The 24,887-nt window shown below is 42.7% G+C and overlaps 1 protein-coding gene across 3 annotated transcripts in view; it reads left to right on the plus strand.

Annotated features, from left to right (window-relative positions):
• The first annotated feature begins 400 nt into the window (after window positions 1-400).
• The window catches only part of CAV1 (caveolin 1), a 35,794-nt gene continuing 11,307 nt past the window's right edge, over window positions 401-24,887 (plus strand). Inside the window, 2 exon segments of one of the 3 annotated variants that reach the window (NM_001168614.1) lie at window positions 401-486; window positions 1,919-2,083. In NM_001168614.1, the coding sequence (NP_001162085.1) occupies window positions 457-486; window positions 1,919-2,083 (195 nt within the window). In that variant the 5' untranslated portion in view covers window positions 401-456. 3 annotated transcript variants of the gene reach the window in all.

The raw sequence follows: 24,887 nt of genomic DNA on the forward strand, positions 1-24,887 counted from the left end.
TGTTTCTGCCGCCTTGGTTGCCCATACTGGGCATCTCTACAGGCGCGTCGGCTCCCTCCACCCCTGCTGAGATGATGCACTGCGAAAACATTCGCTCTCCCCGGGACGCCTCTTGGTGGTTCAGAGCAGGGAAAATGTTGCCTCAGGTTTAAAATAATCTGCCCAAGCACCCCAGCGCGGGAGAAACGTTCTCACTAGCTCTCTGCTCGCTGCGGGCTCTCCCCGCCCTCTGCTGCCAGAACCTTGGGGATGTGCCTAGACCCGGCGCAGCGCACGTCCGGGCCAACCGCGAGCAGAACAAACCCTTGGCGGGCGGCCAGGAGGCTCCCTCCCAGCCACCGCCCCCCGTCAGCGCCTTTTTTTTCCCCCATACAATACAAGATCTTCCTTCCTCAGTTCCCTTAAATCACAGCCCAGGGAAACCTCCTCAGAGCTTTCATCCAGCCACGGGCCAGCATGTCTGGGGGCAAATACGTAGACTCGGAGGTAGGCATCGGTGGGGGCGCGCCGGCCCGGGCGCGCGGGGAGTGTCCGCTTCTGCTATCTGCCTCTCCAAGTATCCCGATTGCTGCCCTGGCCCCAGCCCTCTCTCTACTTCGGAGCACTCCTCTGGCATTGGCACCGCTGAGGAATGGGCCTGGGCGGGGAGGTGAAGAGAAGCCAGGAATGTTTTATGTTTTCCTAATGGGGAGAGGGCCTAGGGAGCCCCTGAGCTAGGAGAACAAGGAAAAGGGGATTGGGGTCCTGAGATTGGGTCTGTCGGACCCAGGACGCGTTTTCTGGACGGGTCTAGGATGCTCCCTTGTCGCGGGACCCCCGCGGTCCGGCCCTGCCTGCTGGGGGTTCGAAGAGGTGGAGTGCAGGGTGGTGGTGTCATTTACCCGAGTCCTGGGGACAGTCCCCGAGACTCCCCGCCAGGCGTCCAGACCGGCAGGTCGAGGAGGCGGCGCGCAGTGTGTTTGCGCTTTCCAAAGTTCTTGAACCATCTCAAGAACTCCTTCTGCATCTTGGCGTCTGGCAGGGGTGTTCTGAGAGGGGTGGACCTCCCCTCCCCAAACAGCCACCATCACTTCCAACGCCCTCCACGCGCTGGAGCTCTGCCCAGGTGTGGAGACCTCGTTTTACAACACGCAGCTGCCCTTCAGCCACTCGCCCGCAGCCTGGGAGTACTCTGGGGGTGGGTCGTGGGAGCTGCGCAGGTGAGACTGAGTTCTAGGACGTTTAGGGGGTCTGGCACCTGGCTCCGCCAGAAATGGGGACTTTCGGGATTGTGATCATCACGGCGGATTGGGCAGGGAGAGCGGTGGAGGGACAAGAGAGGGCCGAGGCAGGGTGGGGGGCGCGGGCAGGTGCGAGGGGGACGCGGCCAAGAAGCAGCGATAAAGGGAACATTCCGCTGGTCGGGCGGCTGCTGTTGGATCTTAGATAAAGCTGGAAGGGATTACCGGGGCAGGAGTAATAGGGGCCGGGGACTGGAACGCGAAACAGGTGAAGCGCTCGGGCCGAGAGCGGCGCAACTTAGGGAGTCCGGGAGAAGCCTGCGGCTGCCCCCTCGCCGCCGGGGTCCTGCGGGTCCTGCGGGTCCTGCCTGCGGAGCCGGGGCGTGTGCGGGCGGGGGCCTGCGGACCGCGCGGCTGGGCCTGCCCTGACCCCTGGCGGCGGGCGGGGGAGGCAGGCGCGCCCTGCAGAGTACGGAGGGGTGTGGTGTCCTCTGCCAGATCCTCTTAAAAAGCTGGCTGCGCGCAGGCGGTTTCTGTGCACCGAGCCGTAGCTGTCGGAGCGGTTAGTTCGATTTCGAGCTCGAGGTTTCTCCCGCCGCCAGGCTGACTTCTGATTGCTTGTTTTTCTTTTTGCATTTTTCCTCCCACCGCCGTTGCCGCCCTCCCCCTCCTGGCCGTCCGCCCTCCGCCCTCTGCAGGGACATCTCTACACCGTTCCCATCCGGGAACAGGGCAACATCTACAAGCCCAACAACAAGGCCATGGCAGACGAGCTGAGCGAGAAGCAAGTGTACGACGCGCACACCAAGGAGATCGACCTGGTCAACCGCGACCCTAAACACCTCAACGACGACGTGGTCAAGGTAAGCCAAGGCGACCAACAGGGAAGGGCCGGGACAGCTCTCCTCTGGCAGTTAGCCCGTGCATCCTTCTTTAGCATTGCCGTGCATGCACATCCCACCCCGCCCCCTACACATACACACACACACACACACACACACACACACACACACACACACACAGTTTTGTGGGTTTGATGTGTGGGAGCTTCCGTGGTCGGCAGAAATGTAACATCTCCCTTCCCCCATCTCCCCCCAATAATTAGTTAAGCTGAAATTCAGCTAAAGTGAGTTTTGTAGAAGTTCCTATAACTACCCTTTTATCCTAGCAGATGAACTTATTGACCTCAGCAACAGACGGCCCATACTCCTTGGGACGGTGAGATGGTTCCTATCCATTCCGAGGTTGAAACTCTAGTGACAGGTCCCCGCTGCACGTGGCATTAAGACAGTAAGATAATTGTGTCAGGTCTTGTGCTGAGGATGAGTCAGAATACAACATGGGCATGTTCCCCCAACTAAAACGATGGGAAGTGATTTTCTTAAAAATACTACAGTGGATGGAAATGCCTAGGACTAAAGACAAAGAAAATACGTACTTACTCATATACATATGAAAGTTACTTTAACTATTCTAACAAGTCACTTGTGCACAACTAAGCAAATTTACAAAACTAAAAACAATGTATGCCTCTTGGTTTTTTCTATCTATGGACACCTGCACTTAAATGTGGAAAGCTGCTTCTTTAGTAGCTACCTGGGTCAGCCTGCCCTGAGCTAATGGCACATTCAGGTTGGAGTTCCTTTTCATACTTTCAGGATGTGCTTGGTGAGATTAAAAATAAATGGACTGGGTTATTGGCCAGACTTAGATCTGACTCAGTGGTCAGTTTTAAATTATCATTGTTATTCGATTTTGACCCTTTTAGCCAATCTAGTGGGAGGAATTTATTGTCTAAACACATCTGGATTGGGATATCATGGGCTGGAGCCATCCTTGGCAGAGGGTTTTCTCTGAGAAGTGGAGGGCTAAGGAAAAATCCTGGCTCAGAGATTGGAGTGTGAAGATCTAGTCCTACATAGCCCCCAGCAATCAATGAGGTGGATGAGCAATTTCCACCCACCATGCCTGCTGTCTGCGGATGGGAAGAGCTATAGTTCGCAAACTGTTTACATTCATGAATAATATATTTCAAAAGGGGAAACAGTTTAATCTGTAACTGGAGGGGAAAAAAAACTGTCAGAATTGACTCTCTTGGCTTCCTGGAGTAGGAAAAAGGAAAATTGGAGCATTTGCAGCTTTTTTTGACTAGCTGGATTATGGAATATTTAAAAGCAACAGCAACAAAAGTACCTTACAAACTAGAAAATAGAATTGCTACAAAACTATTTACTAAAAACATTACCTTAAAGGGAGAGGATATTTGTGCTTTCCCCCACCCCCACCCTTCTCATGTAGCTTTGAACAAGAAGGAGAGTCGCCAGGAAAAGAGGCAGATTTCAGAGAGGGCTGGCTTCTCTGGATCCTCCCTGTTGTTCCACTGCACCGTGAGTGAGATTCCCTGGAGCAAGCAAACCTCCCGGGATGAGTCAGAGAGGCCAACAGAGTGGATGTGGGTCTCCACACATAGCATGACTAAGTTGAGAAAGAAAGGCCCCACTGGGAAAAGAGACTTCAACACAGATGGAAAAAAAACATAACAGGCTTGGAGGAAATAGCAGTTTACAAAACAGCATTTCAAAGAGCAAGTGTGGGGATCCTCAAATTAAATAAATTAAAAGAAAAAGCTAGAGCGAGCTCCTGCTAGCCTAAAGAAACCAAATCCTGACTACTTGCTCATAGAACTGTGAGCAAAACAAGACAGTCAAACCAAAAAATCCACCTAGAAAAGAATTTGGCTGTCTCACTCAGATGCCTGGCATAGAGGGGACTTCAGAGAATGCCCTACAGAGAGACACCAAAACTACAAATGCAAATTCTGCCCAGAGAGCAGGAGCCTATCTACATCTTACGGAGACTCCTATTTTATGAATATGTGTCCTCAAGTCCAAGCACAAACAAAATGACAGAAACAGGGATGATTCCCGGTTTCCATGACAGTAAATAATAAATTTCCCTAGATTTTACTTTTGACAACATAGACTTTTTAAATTTTTTCTTTTTATTTTTTTCTTTTTTATTTTTTTGAGATGGAGTCTCACTCTGTCACCCAGGCTGGAGTGCAGTGGCATGATCTTGTATCACTGCAACCTCCACCTCCCAGGTTCAGGCAATTCTGTCTCAGCCTCCTGAGTAGCTGGGACTACAGATGCACACCACCATGCTGGGTTAGTATTTGTATTTTTAGTGGAGACTGGGTTTCACCATGTTGGCCAGGCTGATCTTGAACTCTTTACCTCAAGTGATCCACTGGTCTCAGCCTCCCAAAGTGCTGGGATTACAGGCGTGAACCACTGCGCCTGGCCAACAACGTAGACTTCTTAAAAAAATCACGACAATAATTTTGGGTGCTTCTTAAAAGCACCCAAAGCTTTACTGCTAATGCATGGTAGCTTAAAACTTCACATAATAAGAAAGAAACAGTGGCCAATGGAATCTACTGTTAAAGTTACCCAATGAAGTAAGGAAAACTTAGTCCTGAAAGCAAGGAGCCCTGTGAAAGCTGCTCTGTCCAATATGGTAATCACTAGCCATTTGTGTTTCCATTTAAATTTCAAGTAATTAATATCACATAAAATTTAAAATTCAGTCCCTTAGTCACACTAGCCACACTGTGAGTATGCAACAGGTAAAGCTAGTGGCACAGACATAGAACATTTCCATCAGCACAGAAATCTCTATTGGACAGTGCCAGATTAGGGTGTTCTCTACATTGTAAAAGCATCCCATTGCCACGTTAAAGAAAACAATAACAAAACTCTAGAGAAGAAATGAAACCCTAGTGTAAAGTATGAAGAACAGGATAGTATATCTGCATAGTAACTTTCAGTAGTCCCAGAAAACAGCTGAATTTGCATTTTTCCCTCCCAGGAAACAGCTATTTAGGGAGAGGAAAGAAAACTCATGTGTGGCATGAATTTATATTTCAAGAAGGTGCAGCATTATCACCTAATTTACTAGTAATAATGACATATATTATAGTATACAACCCAGTTCCAATAAAATTCATTTCTCATCTTACTAAAAGCTCGCTGCTCCACATTATGAGACAATTTACCCAAATATAGACATTTACCCAAAAATATTAAGTAGCTTGTGAATACTTTTTAAAATTTCCTTTAATTAAAGTGGTCACAAACTCAAACCCTTCATTCTCCCTCTGAGATTTCTGTCTCCTTCTTTTGTTCGCATTGTTATTCACATGTTTATTGTGTACTTATTTTGATTTTCTACATAAATAAAATAGCTTCAAATATATAATTCTGATAAAATTAGCCATCAATTAATTTATTTATTAAACCCATGCAATATGCTAGATTAGATGGTTTGCTATGTAATTCCTACAATAAATCCTAGCAATCACAAAGACGATTATAGTTAGTGAGACAACATGCATACAGGTAAAAAGTTTTTATAAAAAAAATACACACATACAGCCAAAATGTAGTAAGTCACTGCTACATGGAAACTGATTGGTCCTTTTTCCCTTTTTTTTTTTTTTTTTTTTTTTTTGCCTTGACTGCCAGGAAGCAGATTCAAATCTATAGCTGGATTTTAAGTTTCATTAATTCATGTTCCTTATTCTCTCCCACATATGGTTTCGTATTTTCACTTTTCCTTTTAACTGGCATACAGTCTTATGTGGTCCCTACTGTAAGCCTTCTCATCATTTTGGAAATAGACCAAATATAATACATATGATAAGAAATCAAAAGTAAATACAGTAGTGTTGAATATTGCATAACCAAAAGATTTTTAAATAGGGAGTGGTATCAATATGAAGTGTTAGGGAGACCCAGTCATGGAAAGGATAGCAGGGTTGGAGAAGGAGGATGTGCTGCAGATGGTTTAATGGAGAATGCTATGAAGGAAGTACAGTTTGAGTTGGGTCATGGAGGACAGATGGATTGCAAATGGCTGGGGCAGAAGCACAGGAAGGCATTCTAAATGAGCCAGACATGGAGACAAGAATGTCTCCCATAGGGGAGTTTTAGTAGCTCAGTCAGACTGGGATTTGAGATTTCATGTGGCAGAGTGGTAGGTGATAAAGGTGAAAAGACTGATCATAGTAAAATGCAGAGTCTCTAAATACAGCACTCATGATAAGTTTGGACATCATCATGTCAGCAGTGGGCAGCCATGAATGAATGCAAGCATCAGTGTGGTATAATGAAGGTGACCTTTTTGTAAAATGACTCTGGTGAAGGTACAGAAGGTAATGAAAAGTAGCCAGTCTAGTTGAGCAGAAAAGAGTTCAGATGTAATTGTATCATAGTCCAGACGTGAAATGAGGACAATGCAAAGTGGCATTGGGGATCGAACCATACATGCACAAAATGACAGAATTTTAGAATTGGAAGGGATCATCATGGTTACCAGGCTGGCCTCCAATTCCTCTTTTGTAATATTAATAGAAATTAAGCGCTAACAAGTTTAAAATGTTATCCATCTTTTTACATAGTTACTGCCCAAAATGAATATTTTGAAATGTATCATTAAGGAAGAATAGATAAGATTATGTGATTCAGCATGGAGTATTGTCATGAGAGGAAAAATGTGCTTAGATGATTCTGTTAGCACTGAGACAAATCAGGACATCTGAAAGGAGGTCTTTGTTGAAAAACAGAAATATGCATTCATAACTTGCTTTTCTAAAATTGGAATGTAATGATTCTTAAATATGCACAGACACAAATTTGTCTTTAACAGTCAAGAAAATGCAAGCACATGATAATCAGATCAGTTCTGGTATCAATACAATGGCTCAATACCTCCGTGATCCCTTTCAACTAGAAAGCATTCTAGAGCAATTGGTGATTTATATCAGTATAACAGTCACTTATAAAATTATTGTTTATTTGATATACATCTAATCAAAGCATAAGATTTAAAAGATCAGACTCTGTCAAAGCACTTAGCACCACGTTAATATCTTTTTCTGTTCGCATTAGTATTAGTTTTGCTTGTATGTTTGTTTAGGAGATAGCTTCACAAGTTAGTGATTGATATTCTACCATGTATGAAGTCATGCATGGAATTCAGAATCCTCAGCTCATAAAATTGTATTATGATCATCTTCAGTGGGAAATTGTTCTCAGAATACTGAGCAAAGGATGATACTAAAATGGCAGCTATTATTCCTTCTTAAGCATATGAAATGCTTTCAAGTTCAGCCCAAAATTATATACATTTTAAATGCTTACTAAAAGAGTCTTTTCCCTCCTCCATCTATTAACTGCAATCAAAAAACTTTGGTTTTAACTGTATATGATTTCACATTATTTATTAAAATTTAAGGCAAGGTACACCAAGTACCCTTGAATTATGAAAAGCTTCATGATGTGGGACATTCTTTCAATTAATGGCAGGGTTGGCTACACTTTTAAGGGGTTGAAAGTAGGAACAGCTGCAGTAGTGAGCAGCATCTGGAAAGTCCAGTAATTTGAAAAACCACCTGTTTATGTATCCTGCCCACTCAAGTCCATAAAATAACAGACACTTCATATTCCAAATGAAACTGCTTTTTAGTTTGCCCTACTTTTAAACATAATTCTCTGTGATGGAATGACCAGAAAGAGCTGGTCCCTAGGAGGACAGGGCTATGTGCACTCACCTGTGAAGTTGGACCTTCCATGACCCCTCCTGGCTGTGAGGAAAGTTCAGGGCTGCTGTCTTCACACAAAGATGGTTTATTCCAAGATACACACACTCTTCTTCCACACCCTGGAGACCTTGCATATTTGTTATCTTCTTTACCATAATCTGAGGCCCTAGAGAAAAACATTTGCAAACTATACTTCTTTTAAAACAACTTTCTAAAAAAGATGCCCTTAGACCCTAGAAGTTATGCCTAACACATAGATGCTCAGAGGCAACCTGTGGTAGTGAAAGAGGATTGTGACAAAATTAGAAAAAATATATTTGCAACTTTTGTAACTTTCTTCTCTAAAACTTGAATGTGGTGATTCTAAAGTAGAGACTGATACAAAATTATTTTTTTTTAGCAGTCGACAAAAGGCATGCATGAAGTAATCAGATCAGGTGTGGTTTCAGCATAATGGCCTAATGCTTTCATGATCTCTTTCAACTAGAAAGCATTCTAGTCCCACTGGACACCAAGGAGGAAGAAGGGATCGAAGATATTAGGCCCACAGATTTATCTTCCTCAGTAGTCCCCGAGATTTGAGCTTATACATAGGGAGCAAAATTGTTTGTCTAAAAGCAGTTAATCAATGCCCCAAAAAAGGCCGGGTGCAGTGACTCACTCGTGTAATCCCAGCACTTTGGGAAGCCAAGATGGGTGGATCATGAGGTTAGGAGATCGAGATCATCCTGGCCGACATGGTGAAACCCCTTCTCTGCTGAAAATACAAAAATTAGTTGGGTGTGGTAGCATGTGTTTGCAATCCCAGCTACTTGGGAGGCTGAGGCAGGAGAATGGCTTGAACCTGGGAGGCCGAGAGTGCAGTGAGCCGAGATCGGCCACTGCACTCTAGCCTGGCGACAGAGCGAGACTCTGTCTCAAAAAATAAAATAAAATAAAATGAATGCCCCAAAAATATTTTGGGCAAACTATTTTGTGTTTCTTTGCTTTATTCATTTATTTATTTATTTATTTATTTATTTATTTATTTGTTTATTTCGAGACAAAATCTTGCTCTGTTGCCCAGGCTGGAGTGCAATGGCACAATCACAGTTCACTGTAGCCTCAACCTCCTGGGCTCAAGCAACTCCTGAGTAACTGGGACCACAGGGATGTGCCACAATTCCCGGCTAATTGTTTTAGCCAGGATATAAATGCTGCTCACATAGAGTTTGTAGCTATCTCCTTGACTTTCTTTATGCAGATTCTTTCACAAACTTTTGCTGGGTTCCTTTACCAAATTCTACTGTCTGTTAAAATCTTATATCTTTATATCTTTGGTCAAAACAGCACCTCATTTATAAATCTTCAAATTGTTTCTGGAAAAATAAACAAGGCAAAATAGGAACATGTATTTTTAGGCAATTTGCTTCTGTTTTGGTCTCATAAAAAATTGTAATTAAATTGTAGAAAATTCTTCAATTCCTCTCTAATATCCTCTCCTCACATATTGGCTCTCAACTTCTAATCCTCCTATTGAAACACTGATTGGGAGGCCAAGGCAGGTGGATCACCTGAGGTCAGGAGTTTGAGACTAGCCTGGCCAACATGGTGAAACCCTGTCTCTACTAAAAATACAAAAGATTAGTCGGGCATGGTGGCATGCACCTGTAGTCCCAGCTACTTTGGTGACTGAGGCACAAGAATTGTTTGAACCCGGGAGGCAGAAGTTACAGTGTGCCAAGATCACGCCACTGCACTCCCGCTTGGGCAATAGAGTGAGACTCCATCACAAAAAAGTAAAAATAAAAATTGAAATTTGCAGCCTTTTTAAAACCCCATAGCCTCTTGATAAACCCGAAAGAACTATCAAATTTGACTAGGTGCCAAAATAATCAGATGAATGTTTACAAATACAGATTCTTGGACCCACCATATATATTATATTTGAATATCTAGAGGTGGAGCCTGAGTGTCTGTATTTTTCAGAGTTTCAAATGATCATTCTTCAAATGATTACACTGTGAACTCAGATTTAAAAATGACTGTACCCAAGGTTGGCTTAAAGATATACACCCTGGTTGATTCTACCTGAAGAGAGCAAATAAGATACACAGCAAAGTTGTAGATGTTTTCCCTGCCAGTAGAATACTTGCAGGTTAGGCCATTTAAAACCCTGCCAGAGAGTTTTGAAACACCACGGAGGGCTCCCAAATCAACTTGCTCAATGGTTCTCCATCCCTTCAGGCTACTTGGGCTTAAAGCCAACTGCAAGCTTAGAGCCTCCGGGTGACCTAGGAATGGGGTGACCATATGTTCTAGGTTGTCTCATACAGACTATCCAGCACTACTCAGCCCCAAGTAATAGCGTCCAGGCATGCTCAGAAATGTCCCATTTGGAAAAAAAAAACAATATTGTCACAAATGAATTGGCAATGGCCTGTCTCTGATTCCTATACCTGGAATCTACTGGAAGTCCCTATTCACACTATTTTCTAGCAGACTAGGCAAAATTTCTACATTCCAGGCATGTCAGGCCTTTCCCTGACTCCTTTCTCTAATGTCACCCATCTGCTGCCTTTTATCACACCCGTCAAACTGCACCCTAACTTAAAAGAGGATCCCTTATGTTCCAATCTACTCAACCCTCAGACCTTTCTTTCTCTGAAACACAGGTTTAATGAAACTGACATCCTTCCATCACATATTTTCTCAGCTACTCAGTAAAAGATGTAAATGTTTAAAATAGTTTAAACTATTTTTCAGTTAGTCCAGGAAACATAAAGTGGCATGCTTGCACATAAACCATTGTTTAGGGTGGGGGAAGTGTTTTTAATTTTGCCTTAAAGGAAATCTGCATGATCCACAGGCTATGCAACTACCAAGGGAATTAGTTGATAGAACAGAATTACACCTGCACAGAATACAAATTTCCTGCCTTTCATGGGAACTATGTTGGTGTTTCAGATATGAAATACATCTTGTTTTCTTTATTGAACCTTGAGAAGATGTCTCTTTTTGGTCATTATTTCATGGCAGGGGAAGCACATATTCCTAAAAACACAACTGAGTTTCCCTTTAACCATCATTAGTTGTGCTGGCCATTAAGAACCAGAAGATTTTACTTTCAAAGAGACTTAAGTTTTGATGTTATACATATGTGCTTAATATTCTATCTCATAGCAATTTAAAGGTGATGTTTTAAAAAGCTACATTCAATTTATAAACTTCTTCTGATCCCAGCAAGGATGTTGTGATGACTCTATGTGAAAAGGTAAGTAGTGTCTAGATATGGCAGTGGGTCATCTCATGCATGGTGCAGATGTCAAACACAACTACATTTTCTTATTTGCAATGACTAATGAAAAGAAGCCGAGCCCAAGCAGTGACAAAGGAGGAGATTGGGGGACAAAAAGCAAAGGAAAAGAAAATAACATGAGCACCCTTCTCCCCGTCCTGCCACCTGCTTCATGCTGGACTGGGCCGTGATATCTCATATCCCAGCTCCACAACTCCCAACAACCATTTCTGTGCATGGTGCTTCCATGTGTGATGACCCAATCAGGCTCAGACATGGACTGGGTAGTTAAATTATAGCCCTTGTCCCCAAAGAGTTTAGGGCTTAGTGGGGAAACAGACCTGTAAACAAACCTGAGTGAGGTCATGTAACCAAAGGACAGGCCACAGTCAAGCACAAAGAAGAGAGTTCTCAGCGGTCTCCAAAGCCGAATGTATGTTCACCAGGAACAGGGTCCCAGCAGAGGGAGCTGCAGGAGCAACCAGAGCCTTGAGGGGTCCTGGCCCGTTCTGGGCACCAGCAGTGGATCAGTGTGGCCAGAGCCAGGGATAGTAGCAGAAGCCAGATCAGCAGGGCCTTCCTTGTCCAGCAAAGGCATTTGTCTCTTTGTAGGCCACAGTGACCCACAGATGGCTTTTTAGGCCAGAAAAAAAAGGCCATTAAAAAGGGAGTCATGTCTCTTGTTGGTCATTATTTCATGGCAGGGGAAGTACATATTCCTAAAGACACAACCATTTCCTCTTAATCATCATTAGCTGTGCTGGCAATTAAAAAACCAAAAGACTTAAATAAGTCTAAAAGTCTTACTTTCAAGAAGACTTAAATAACTTTTGAGGGTGTGTGTATGTGCTTAATATTCTGTCTCACAGCAATTTAAAAGCGAAGTTTTGAAAAGCTGCATTCTGCATTCAGCAGAACCATATCTGATGAGATAGTCCCTTTAAAGGGCTGTCGGTGCAATGGGGCAAACAAGGGGGGTTGTGCAAGTGGGAGTGAGACAGGAGATGGGGTGCTTCTTCCAGCACTTCCTATAGGCTGACTGGGTGACAAAGATCATTTTACTGACAGCTCCAATGGCCCTATGAGATGGGTACTATTATTATCACCATCATATTCCTTTTGTAGGTAAGGAAACTCAGGCTCAGCAGATTGCCAGAATAACACAGGCAGGAAGTGGTAGAGTTAGGGTTTGAACCCAGGTAGTGAAACTCCAAAGCCCGGATTCTTAACCACTGTCCTCCAGTGCCTCTCTGTAATAAGTCATGATCCCAGAAGCCATTGGTGTGGCCACAGTATGGAAAGAGATGACGGTGTCCTCACACTAGGTGAGCAGCTTATGGCGATTCCAGACATGATCTCTATTGGGAGTAACAGGTCTGAGGTTCTAGGATCAGACCCTCGATCTTGGCAGGTGGTTTGAGGAAGGAGAAGGACCAATGTAAAACCCCAGGCTTCAAGGAATGTGGATGCTGGGCAGGGAGGATTAAGCCCCAAAGACCAGAAATGGGGTACAAAGGGCAGGCGTGGCCAGAGTAGAACTTCCAGTGACTAGAAATAGAACCAGACACATTGCAGTGCGGGCTAAGGTTGAATCACTTAAGTCTTTAAAGTGCCCCTGATCACCCAAGTTGGCCAGAGCCCCTGGGGTGGGCTGATCCTGTCTGGATATACAGGGAGGGGTAAGCACCAGGAAAGGAAGCAGGTCCTGACAGGTACTTTGCACTAAACAGCTCCTTTTAAGGTTCTCAATTTGCCCATTCAATTTCTACAGACATTTGTGGGACCCCACCAATACATTGTAAAAGCAGGAAACAATTGAGAAAAACCTGAGTTTTATGTTGGTAGGAGAAATGCCTATGGAATATGGCAAATCGTTTCTCTGAGACTTCCTCCCTAGTAATTACATATTTGTTCTCAAAAACAAATGCCAGAAGGAAGAAACAGATTTAATAGTGCATTTTACAAGGCACCATTAGTCTCTAAGAAGAACAATTAAAATGTCTCAGCCACTTTGGGAGGCCGAGACGGGCGGATCACGAGGTCAGGAGATCGAGACCATCCTGGCTAACACGGTGAAACTACGTCTCTACTAAAAAATACAAAAAAAAAAAAAAACTAGCCAGGCGAGGTGGTGGGCGCCTGTAGTCCCAGCTACTGGGGAGGCTGAGGCAGGAGAATTGCTTGAACCCGGGAGGCGGAGCTTGCAGTGAGCCGAGATTCGGCCACGGCACTCCAGCCTGGGCGATAGAGCAAGACTCCATCTCAAAAAAAAAAAAAAAAAATAAGTCTCAGCAATCATGGTTCACTGTGTATCTTTTCTATCTTCTTAGAAGTAATAATATGGCTGGAAATGGGCATACCAAAATATGTCAAGAAAGTGGAATTGCATTCATTAGATTTCACCACTAATTATTTTGGTTAGCTTTACAGTTCTCTCTTCCTTGCTTGTTCTTGAGAATGAGGCTTTTTAGTAGGAAGAGAAATTATCTAAAACAGTTAATAACCACAAATTCACCAAACTATTTTGGGTAAGTCCCTCTATTTCTTTAGGTCTAAAGCTAGGAATAAGAGTCATTCTCATATAATGTACTGTCCCAGAAAGGGCATTGTATTAGTCTGTTTTCACTCTGCGGATAAAGACATACCTGGGACTGGGTGATTTATTTTAAAAAAGAGGTTTAATGGACTCACAGTTCCACATGCCTGGGGAGGCTTCACAATCATGGTGGAAGGTGAAAGGCACATCTTATATGGTAGCAGGCAAGAGAGAATTGAGAACCAAGCAAAAGGGGCGAAACCCCTTATAAAAGCATCAGATTTCATGGGACCTATTCACTACCACAAGAACAGTATGGGGGAAACCGCCCCCATGATTCAGTCATCTCCCACAAAATGGAAAAATTATGGGAACTACAATTCAAGATGAGATTTGGGTGGGGACACAGCCAAACCGTATCAGGCATTCAACCAATATTTGGGAAGCACCAGCCCTGCACCAGGCACGGAGCACGTTGTGAGTCCTGCCACACCACAGCCTGCCTGACAGACCTCACTCATCCGCTGGAGCTTTCCTCTGACATCTGGGCCTTCTCAGAATCAGCCATCTCTTCTCCTTGCCCCCACCATCCTTTGTTTTTATCTCTGCTGTAGCATTCATCAAAGCCTTCCAACCATTCTGCTTCACTGTCCCTCAGTGTCCTCTCTCCTCTCCCTTCCTTCTCTCCACGCTTTGTGCCTGTGTCCTTCAAAGCAGAGCAATGGCACCCTCACCTCTGTAGCTGCCCAGTGCCCCCATGCAGAGTCAGACGTCAGAAAATAGATGCCGAATTCAGTTGCCACTCTGAAATTCTTTTTAAAGTAAGTTAATGTGTGTTTTGAATGAAAAGACACAGTAGGATTACATAATTGAGTGTCTTTCTTCCTTTGCCACTTTTGTCCCTATTAGCTGTATTTGAAAACCTTGTTGGAAAAAAAAAAAAATTCAAGAACTTAATAAATAAATTCAAAAACATTTAGTCTGTTTACTTAGGTAAAGAGAAAATGAATTCTAATATGTGTATATATTTAAAATATTTGTTATTTAGAGTTTTTTTAAATGTCCAGGTTTAGGAGGACACAAATACATCTCTCCTAAACCTTCCAGTAAGCAAGCTGTGGCATCCAGATGATCTCCTGGGGTCATGGAGGATCAGACTAATCTCCTAGGTGTCTGGCAGACAGGACAGGGAAATTCCCAGAATGCCAAAATATACCATCAGCTGCTGTTTGGCATTGTCCTTAAGAGTGTGTAGGCTGGGGGCCTGGGTCTCTGGCCACAGGAGAACTCCCCTGGCAAGGGAGAGGTGAAAGGATTGCCTGTTGAATCCCCCATCTATCCCCACACTATGGAAAGATTGAGAGGAATGACTAGATCAGGGAATGGCCCGAAAGAAAAATCCAAAACCTCCCATCCCTGGATGAAGCCACAGGTTTGAGAAACCCAAGCCTCTGCTTCCTTCTCTTTGGCTTTACTACTTCTACGTTCAAGTACACAGAGCTCTGAGATTTTGTGTGCTGGGAGGTGATAACTGTTAGCCCACTATTCCAATAGCACAGAAATTTCTCTTTGCCTCAGAAGTGGTTTCTCATAGATCTCAGATCTCTTTTCAGGAAAAAGATAAAAAAAACAACAACAATAACAACACATTAATGACTCTGAAAGAGTCAGACACCATTAATTCCATTATTGGTGTCTGTGCCAAGTGAAATGAACATCAGCTCTTTTCCCAGATATGTTTCCTTCTTTTGTCTCCTATAATAAAAGATGATTTTACTGTAATAATATAAGACTCTTCAATTTGACCCCAAATAGCCTTCCTATCAACTGGCTAAGTATAAAATACCAGGATCGTTATTCAGTTGAGAATAGATATAACTAGGAAGTAGCCATCAAAAAAGAGTGATGAAATGCATTGTGGATTTGGGATGTAACTTGGTATCTAACATACAGCCAGAACCACAGTCATAGCACACTTAATATTTTATCAGAAACTTGCATGAACAAGCTAAGAGGACTCTCAACTTAAAAATGACACCAATTAAAATGACCTTGTTAACATTTATGATAAAAATAATAGCAAAGTGACTTAGACAAATTACAATAGCCCATAAAAATAAGATAAAGTTCAATACAAAGTAAGATGATGTTAAAAGACTTGAAATAAAACAGATATATTAAGTAGGCAACAAATAGGTAAGCATATAAAAATAAGAAGAGACCAGAATAGAGTTGTCATTTTTGTGGGAGCCTGTGATTTGGAAAACCAAGGTGCCTGGTGAGTATAATGGATATGGAAACTCCCCTTGTAATAATTCCACAGCCCCAAGGGGCCAAGGTCTCCAGGCTGAGTCACTATTATAAACACACCCATAGGTGAATCCACATGCCATAGCTCCTTGAGTAAGTGGTGACTCAAATTAGGTCTGAAAAATAAGCATATAAATAATTATAATAATAATTTAAAAGAAGCACAGCGAAATATTTAAAGTCGTGTCACATACAAGATTCTCTACGTCATCTGCTATTGGTCAGACTCATTCAGAATAGGTTCCTGCTTTGATCTTAAGAGGGAGGCAGAGATTCTGGAGAAGCCCTAGGAAAGAGCAAAAGGAATAAGGAGCCAAGAAGAAACCCCAGGTAAGGCTCAGGAGGGACTGTTTCGTGTAGGTGATTTATTGGAAGGGTTAGAAGGAAACATGGAATGACAATTATCTTTGGTTATTGTCAGGTTAGTATGAGACTTACAAGAAAAGCACTGCTCAGACGCAATCACCATTCAAGATAAGAAATAAGAGGGAAGGCTAGCACACTTAGCTTTTTATTTAGAAAAGTGTTAGGTAGGCTGAGCATGGAGGCTCACTCCTATAATCCCAGCACTTTGGGAGGCCAAGGCAGATAGATGGCTTGAGCCCAGAAGCTTGAGACCAGCCTGGACAACATGATGAAACCTCATCTCTACAAAAAATACAAAGATTAGCCGGGCATGATGGCATGCACCTGTAGTCCCAGCTACTTGGGGGGTTGAGAGGTGGGAAGATTGCTTGAGCCCAGGAAGTCGAGGCTGCAGTGAGCCATGATTGTGCCACTGCATGTCAGCCTGGGCGACAGAGTGAGACGCTGCCTCAAAAAAAAAAAAAGAAAAGAAAAGAAAAAAAAGTGTTAGGTGACATGAGAGAACTTCCAAGTAATAAGAGTGGCTAATCCCAGGAATGTGTCACCAGAGGTTATTTTGTAATGGTCATGTGTTAAATTCTTTGTCTATATAACTTCTCAAATCCTTCTGCCTCTACCATTATAGTGTGGTGCAAAACAGCCTTCACACACCTCATAGTTAAACATAGACATACACATGAACACTTTCCCCTATGCCAGCAGGATACCTCGTTTGTTTAGGGGCAAAGAGGAATTGATGTGGCATTGTTTCAATCAGTGGCTGAAAATGCAAGTGGTAAACATTGAAAAATAGAACACTGCAAAATGCATGCATTGTATATACCAAAAGGTCAGCATGAAGCATTATCTGTATGGCAAGCCTGCCCATCCACTCCCTCCTACACATTGCATATTCACACAGTTTTGCAGCTTGTATAAACCCCTATTGTGATAGAAACTCAGGAAAGAGTGTGGCCTCTGCAAAAGCTGGCTGTTCTGTGAATTTAGGCCAGTGGTTCTTCACCCTGGCTGCAAATCATCTGCAGAACATTTAAAAACACTGTTTTAAACACCCTAGTTCTAGAAATTCTGATTTAATTGGTCTATGGTGGGGCCCAGAATTCTGTATTCTTTTCTTAAGGTTCTCAGGTGCTGCTAATGTATAGTGAGAATTGGGTCTAGTTTAGACTCTCAGAATGTTTTCATAATAAAACACTCTATCATGACAAGACTTTCAGGACCTTCAGGGCCACAGTGGGGTAGTTGTCATTTCACTAGGTCCTCATTTGGGGAGGTCCTTGGCATTTTTATTGGAATATAATATTTTTCACTCAAATTTCTATTACAAAAAAATTCTTTCTTGCACACTGCTTTAGCAACTGCATGAGATATGCTGTGTATATAGCACAAATCTCATATCACTTATGTAATCCAGCTCTGTGGTTCCTTCCTTTCCTTTGCCTGTTTATTTTTAATTCTTCCTAAGAGGAAGCTTAGCCAGTTAGAACACCAGAGTATCATCCCCTTCCCCCTTTTCCCACCTGAGTTCATGGCTTAGACATACTAGGAATGAAGCTGACAACATGCACTAGTTCTTTTCCAAATCATGCAGCAAAATTCCCAAAGTGCCAGTGACCTCAGAGATCTTCCCAGGGCCCAGGGACAGGCAGACATCATTCTTTCTCCAGCTCCTGGCACAGAAAAGAGACCTTAAGTTACTGAGAAGATACTGGTCACTCCTCAGAGCAGACAAGGAAACTGAGCCTCAGAATAAAGGACTGAATTCCAGTCCTTTCTTGAACATGGACCTCCAGGGTTATATTGGGCCTTGGAAAAGGCACTTACACTCTGGACAGCAGTTTCTTCAAATCAAGAGGTAGAAGCAGACAGTGTCTAAGTTGCCTTTATTTATAAAATTCTGCGATTCCAGTTGACCAGTATTCATACAAGAGTCAAAGCCTGTAAGAGTGCAGAAAGCCCACGCAAAGAGACAGTGGAAGACCTCTCATCAGTAGTATTTTTATTACCCTCTTCCTAGGTTTTACCAGTTGGCATCCTCACTGTTGATATTCAGACTGTGGTGTTAACTAAATCATCTTTGAAATACTGAGCTATCAACCGATGGCGTGCTGAATGCAAATGGACCACAAATAAATATTTGGTACTGAAGAAGATCGAGAGCTGGAGTTCATTTCCCGTTCTGATCTGGGCTCAGAGCTCTGTGGTCTTCCCTCTATCATCCTTGCTGCAAAATTGTTTGTATGTGTTCTAAGATGGATCAGAAAATCATTTCCAAAGTGGGCTACAAACTTTCAGGTTTTTGTTTTTTAAGTTTTCTGGGTTTGTTTGTTTGTTTGTTTTTGCAACCAGCCAATTCATCTTAGTTCACATGACAGAGAAGTGCATAATTACTTGCAACTTTAGTTAGAGCAGTGGTCTTAAGAAGATCTAGCTAAATAAAAAGTGCTCAGACTTTCTGAGTGCTGACAGTTGTCAGATTCACCTAGTTCTCATGGCCCCATTTCTACAGTTTTTGTTGTTGTTGTTGTTTTTGACAGCCCATCTGTGAGCAATCGGATCAGATGACTAAGAGCTACAGGGCAGAAACTCTATTACTTACAGTCAAATTTTCCTATTACTCAGCTGTAAAGAGTTTGTTTCTCTCTGACCCATATAAACGTTAGAATTTAGGCCCCTGCATGATTTTAATTCCATCACTTAACACCCCAGCCATATGATTCTGAAGGTAAACATGAAGGCATTTGAATTCCAGACCACCTAAACCTTCTTAAGGAAATCATCATCTCCATGGGTAGAGCTATGCCATAACCTGTAGGTTTTAACTCAGATTTCATGATAAGCAAAAACTGAATTAATTTGTCTTCCATTTGGTTCACCTTTTTACCAAAATTATGCCTGGATTAGAATAAATAAATTCAATCAGTGAAAGCAATTACTAATTCTTACGCCAGATAATAACACATTCAGAATTCTCCTTTCCCTGGGAGATTTTATCAGGTTCATGTTCTTGCAAACAGGAGAAAGAGAAAAATATAACTTACTAAATAGCAGTATTCACTAATTCATTCATTTATTCACCAGATATCAATTTAGTACCTACTACATTCCGGGGAGCTTAGAGTCTAGTGTCAGAAATAATAACCACACACACAGATACACACACACTCCATTAAATAAGGACGTGATAGGCTAGATGAAAAAATAAAATAAAATAAAAGGTCCAGGTGAGAAAAGTAGGAGGGGGCTAGAAAGAAGTCATTGAAGAAGAAAACATTTAGGTTAAAACATTATGAAGAACTCAAAGTGAGCCAAGTGCAGAGTGCTGAAGGAGTGCTCCAGGCAAAATCAACAGCAAATGGGGAGTCCTTGATGTAGAAAAGGGTTTGGGGAATTGTTCTGCGAGATATACTCAAGATTCCAGTCTGAATTCTAGGGGTTAGTGATTTAGAGAGGCAAGTACGAAAATGACTTCCTCTATTACGTTAAAAGTAAGACAGTGCACCACACCCCTCCTTGGTAATGATTCCTGAGTGAGCCTGAGAAGCCAGAGGCGGTCTCTATTTTATCGGTCAGTTACCCATGGCCAGCTCATTGACCTTGTCCTGGTCCTGTTTCCTCATTTCACTTACTCTATCCTCAAAACGTAGATGCTTCATAAATATTGGGTAAATGAATGAATGAACTCACAAAGTCACAGAACAGCAAGCCAAAAGTGCCTGCAATAAATAAACAAGCATTCTAGGCTAGAAATATTTCTCAACTTCAAGTTGTATCTTATTACATTGTATTCTGATTTTCTAGAGCAGTATATCTCAATCAAGGGAAAGTTTTTCTTCCCTTCCAGGGGATATTTGGCATTGTCTGGAGATAGTTTTCGTTGTCAGAATTTGGGGGATGCTTCTGGCTCTACTTGGGTAGAGAAACAGGAATGCTTATAATCATCCTACAGTGCACAGGTCAGTACCCCCACCCACACTCCAGTATCGAAGAATCATTGGACCCAAAATGCTAATGGTGTCCAGGTAGAAAAACCCTGTTGTAGAGGTTGGGGACTGCATCTTGACAGCCACATTATACAGCGTATCGAACAATTCTGTATAATGAGCTGTGATTATCCTTGCCTAGACTTTGCAAGAACCCTAGTGTATATCTTTTTCCTCACTTGCCAAGCAATGTTCAAACCTGCAGAGATTTATTTCATTCACTTTCTGTGTGTTTAGTAAACGAACTAGAAGCACTGGAGGAAAAAATATTCCAGCAATGAGGTAAGATGAAAGCTATTAGTAACCCTAGTTTGACTTAACTGAATAGTAGGAAACAACCTCCGCCATGAGGAAGTGTATTGTAGAAACCGAAAAGATGCTAATGGTGTTTAAAAAGCTCTAGTTCAAACAAATGTGCACGCAGACCAATGGATAGCCTGAAAATGATGAAGACATTTCCGTTTCTTGTGTCTTTGATAGAAAAGAAAGAGCTTTTATTTTCTTTCGTGTGGTAATCATTCAGATTTGTCCCATGACACCCCCAGAAGGTTGAAGAATAACAAACTCCCAAGTGTAAACACAGAATTTAGCAAGGAAACCAGGCTTCTGGATGAATCCCTGTAATTGCATGTTTGGATAAAATAAGATTTTCATACATTAAACAAGGTAGGATTTTTCTATCTGGGACAGAACTTTCAACACTTGGAGGGGTTGTGGTTCTTTCTCCTCAAAGATGGCAAACACTGAGTTGTCCCTCCTCTCTGTTCAAGTTCACTAACTAATCACCCAGTATCCATGCTATCGCTGGCCCTTCTGTGGCCTATTTTTATACTGTTCGCTGTTCAATGTCACTTGTTTGGTAACACTCAACATCAACAAGTGCTACCAAATTGACACCAGAGGACAAAAAAGAATCAAGATATGTAGAGCCTGCTTTATACTGAGCCAGCTGCCACTAGATGTTTTTTGTGGTAATGAACACGTGAGGCCATGTGGATGCAAGCGATGGCTCCGGGTTCCCTCAGACTGCTCACAGACAGCTGGTCTGCAGTGCAGTTTTAGGCTCCCACGTGGGAACCCCATAAAAAACAATATGCCAGAAATCCCAAATCCTATCCCTGAGGATCATTTTGGTGACTTCTAAGGGAATGTGTGTGCATTTTCTAGGGCTTCCCTAACAAAGCATTACAAACTGGATGGCCTATAGCTATAGAAATTTCTTGGGGACAAATTTCATGATTCTGGAAGCTAGAGGTCCAAAATCAAGGTGTCAGCAAGGCCATGCTTTTCCTGAAGACTAGAGGGAAGGCCTTCCTTGTCTCTCCTAGGTTCTGGTGGTTTGCTGGCAATCTTCGGCATTCTGTTTATTGCAGCTACATAACTCCACTCTGCCTCCATTGTTAATGGCCTTCTGCCTGTGTGTTTGCATATGGCCATCTTCGTATAAGGACGCCAGTCATATTTGATGAGGGGTCCACCCTACTCCAGTATGACCTCATCTTCACTAACTACATCTGCAATGACCCTATATCCAAATAAAGTCACATCCTGAGTGTCTGGGGATTAGTATTTCAACAGAACTTGTCAAAAGGGACATAATTCAATGCATAACAGGATATGAACTAGAAACGGGTATCTTTGTTATCAGTGTAGGAAGATTTAGCTTAAATTTTCAAAGTAATACAAACCCCAGGAAAACTCATACTCCCTCCTAAGAAGAGCAAAAGATGGAGAAACCCGATGGTTGCCTTCAAACAAAAGGAAAGGAGGAATAAGATGAAAAGGAATTAATCCAAAGCAAAGAGGGTGGCTTATGTGGAATGTCAGGGCAACTTTCTCTGACACATCTGTGCACTCATCAGCTGGGGCATCATCTCCCTGGGGTACATTGGGTCACTGTGTGCCTCATGGTAATAAACTCCAGAAGCCTCATTGACTCACTAGAGATGAACTCATCCTTCTTGCTTGCTTAATGGCAGAATACAAAATGAGCAGTCACTGACATGGAGCGATTTCAGGAATGCCAAAAGGTTCTCCTTTTCCAAAATATCTTTTCCATCTTCCCAATACTGTTACTGACGTCCCTGACACCTCTCCACTTCTGGTTGAGGCACCTGGGCCAGAGCACCTGATGTAGCTCCTGATGTAGCAGGCACTGCCCTAAATGTTTTGCATAAATTAACTCATGCCCAGACAACAACCCTAAGATGTAGGTACTATCATACCACATCTTACAGATAAGAAACTTAGGCACAAAGAGGTTTAGTAGTTTAGATGAGATAACCCTGAGGAGCAGAGATTCGAGCCCAGCCTCCATGCTATTAACCAGGACATCATATTGCCTTTTATACCTGCTCTTCAAAAGCAACACAGTAATGGATTATCACACTCACTCACATCTGAGTGTCACATTTTTCAGATCCGCTCCCCTAGCAGAGAATGAAGCCTAAGCCATCTTTGTTTCTCAAATTGTCCCCCTCAGACCAGCTGCATCAAAATGAGGGGTTGAGGTATAAATGCCTGGACCCTGCCCTCGGAGCACTGATTCATAATCTCAAGGCCCAAGAGTCTGCATTTTAACAAGCATCCCCAGAAATTTCTTAAGTATGCTAATGTATGGGAACCGCTGACACTAACGGAATGGAATAAGGGGAACGTACAATGTTATAGTAAACAGGAAAGGTCATAAAGACATGACAACACAGTGAGGATCCTGGTACCCAATGGTCAGTCAAATGCCCAGGGGCCCTGGCCAGAAGAGAATTAGATTGCTGAGGAGTAAGAGTGATGCTGAATGTGGAGGCCTGAGAGCAGAAGGAAGCCAGCCAGCTACATCCTCTTGCTTGGATCACACACCCTTTCCTTGGTGGAAATGGTCACTTGCAGAGGGAGGCGAGGCATGTTTTACAGTTTGGATGGCAAGTATGGATGTAGACAGTAAAAAGCAACCAGAGTGCATGGGTTCAGAAATCCCCATGTGCTTCTGTTTGAATGAGAGGCTTACATAAACAGAACAAGGAGTTTGGGGTGGGGTTAAGGAGAATGGTGTGATAGAGGGAGAGCGAATGAGGAACTGAGAGAGCAAAATCCTAGTTTAGTTCAATCACCGATTACAACCTCCCTGAGGCTCAGTCTCCTAATCTGTAAAATGGGGGAAATCATACCTGTCTTGTAGGTCCTCACACACAGGGCATGATGTGAATCCACTGAGGCATACAGCACTGTGTAACATGAGTTATTGCTATTCCAAGGTCCGTAAAAGGCTCTTGCCTTGGAATATATCTGCCACACCAATGCCTGCAGTCCATTAACGACACATAAAGGACACTGGAGATAATGCTGTCCCTTGTTCTATGCATCCTTCCCACCCACGCCAGAAAAGAAAACACAGTCACCTGAAGTCATTCTAAAGTACGTGTTATGTATATGCTTCTTTTCCTGTACAAACACATATACACAGACACGCACATACACAGACGTGCACATACACAGACACGCACATACACAGACGTGCACGTACACAGACACGCACACACACATGGGAAAACATGAGGAAGAGTGGAGACAAGAGGCACCAAAGGACAAAGTCGCTTTTCTCCCCTGTCCCTTCCCCAGCAGGGCTGGGCCTGGGCTGCTTCTCCTGCCTCCTCCCTGAAGCCCCCTCCTCATCATGTTCCAGTGCATGTCCACCACTTTGGGGCCAAGTCTACACAACTGCAGTGATTCAGGTCATGGGAGAAAACCCAAACAAACACAAAACATGCTTCAACCTATGTTTTCTAAATTGTTTTTCTTTAAAGGTGAAGACTTCTGAGCTTGAATTATCCCCTTGTCAGTGGGTTTTCCATGCTGTCCAAGTGACCTAAGTGATAATCAACCTCCATTTCATTTTGAGAATGGTTGTGGTATTTTAGAGCTATGGTGAATAAGAAAATCATTTAAAATAAAATGATTTTTATTTATTATTTTATTTATTTTATTTTAAATGAATTTTAAATCATTTAAAATAAAATAGTGGGATTAAAGAGGATGCTAAAAATAAATAAATATATATATCTCAAAATGTGCTTGTAATACCAGGCAAAGAATTAATAAGAGATAATATTATGGTTGGTAAAATGTTATATATGGCTACATCCTTTCAATCGGCATTTATAGTTCCTTTAAACTATGCCTACTTGGTGGGAATTGAACAATGAGAACGCTTGAACACAGAAAGGGGAACATCACACACCGGGGCCTGTTGTGGGATGGGGGGATGGGGAAGGGATAGCATTATGAGATATACCTAATGTGAATGACGAGTTAATGGGTGCAGCACATCAATATGGCACATGTATACGTATGTAACAAACCTGCACGTTGTGCACATGTACCCTAGAACTTAAAGTATAAAAAAATAAAATTTGCCTACGAAGAAATATTTATATGCTAATTAACATGTGCATAGTACCACTAGGTATTATAGAGGATACCAGATGTTTGTAGTAGACACAGACCTTGCCCTAAGTCCTGGTCTTGATGCAGTCACTTAGTCAAGTGACCTTCCTTCAGTGGGGAAATAAAGGACTTTACAAAAGACGTAAAAGAC

Source organism: Macaca mulatta, chromosome 3 (genome assembly GCF_049350105.2).
Source record: "Macaca mulatta isolate MMU2019108-1 chromosome 3, T2T-MMU8v2.0, whole genome shotgun sequence".
NCBI classification, from domain to species: domain Eukaryota; kingdom Metazoa; phylum Chordata; class Mammalia; order Primates; family Cercopithecidae; genus Macaca; species Macaca mulatta.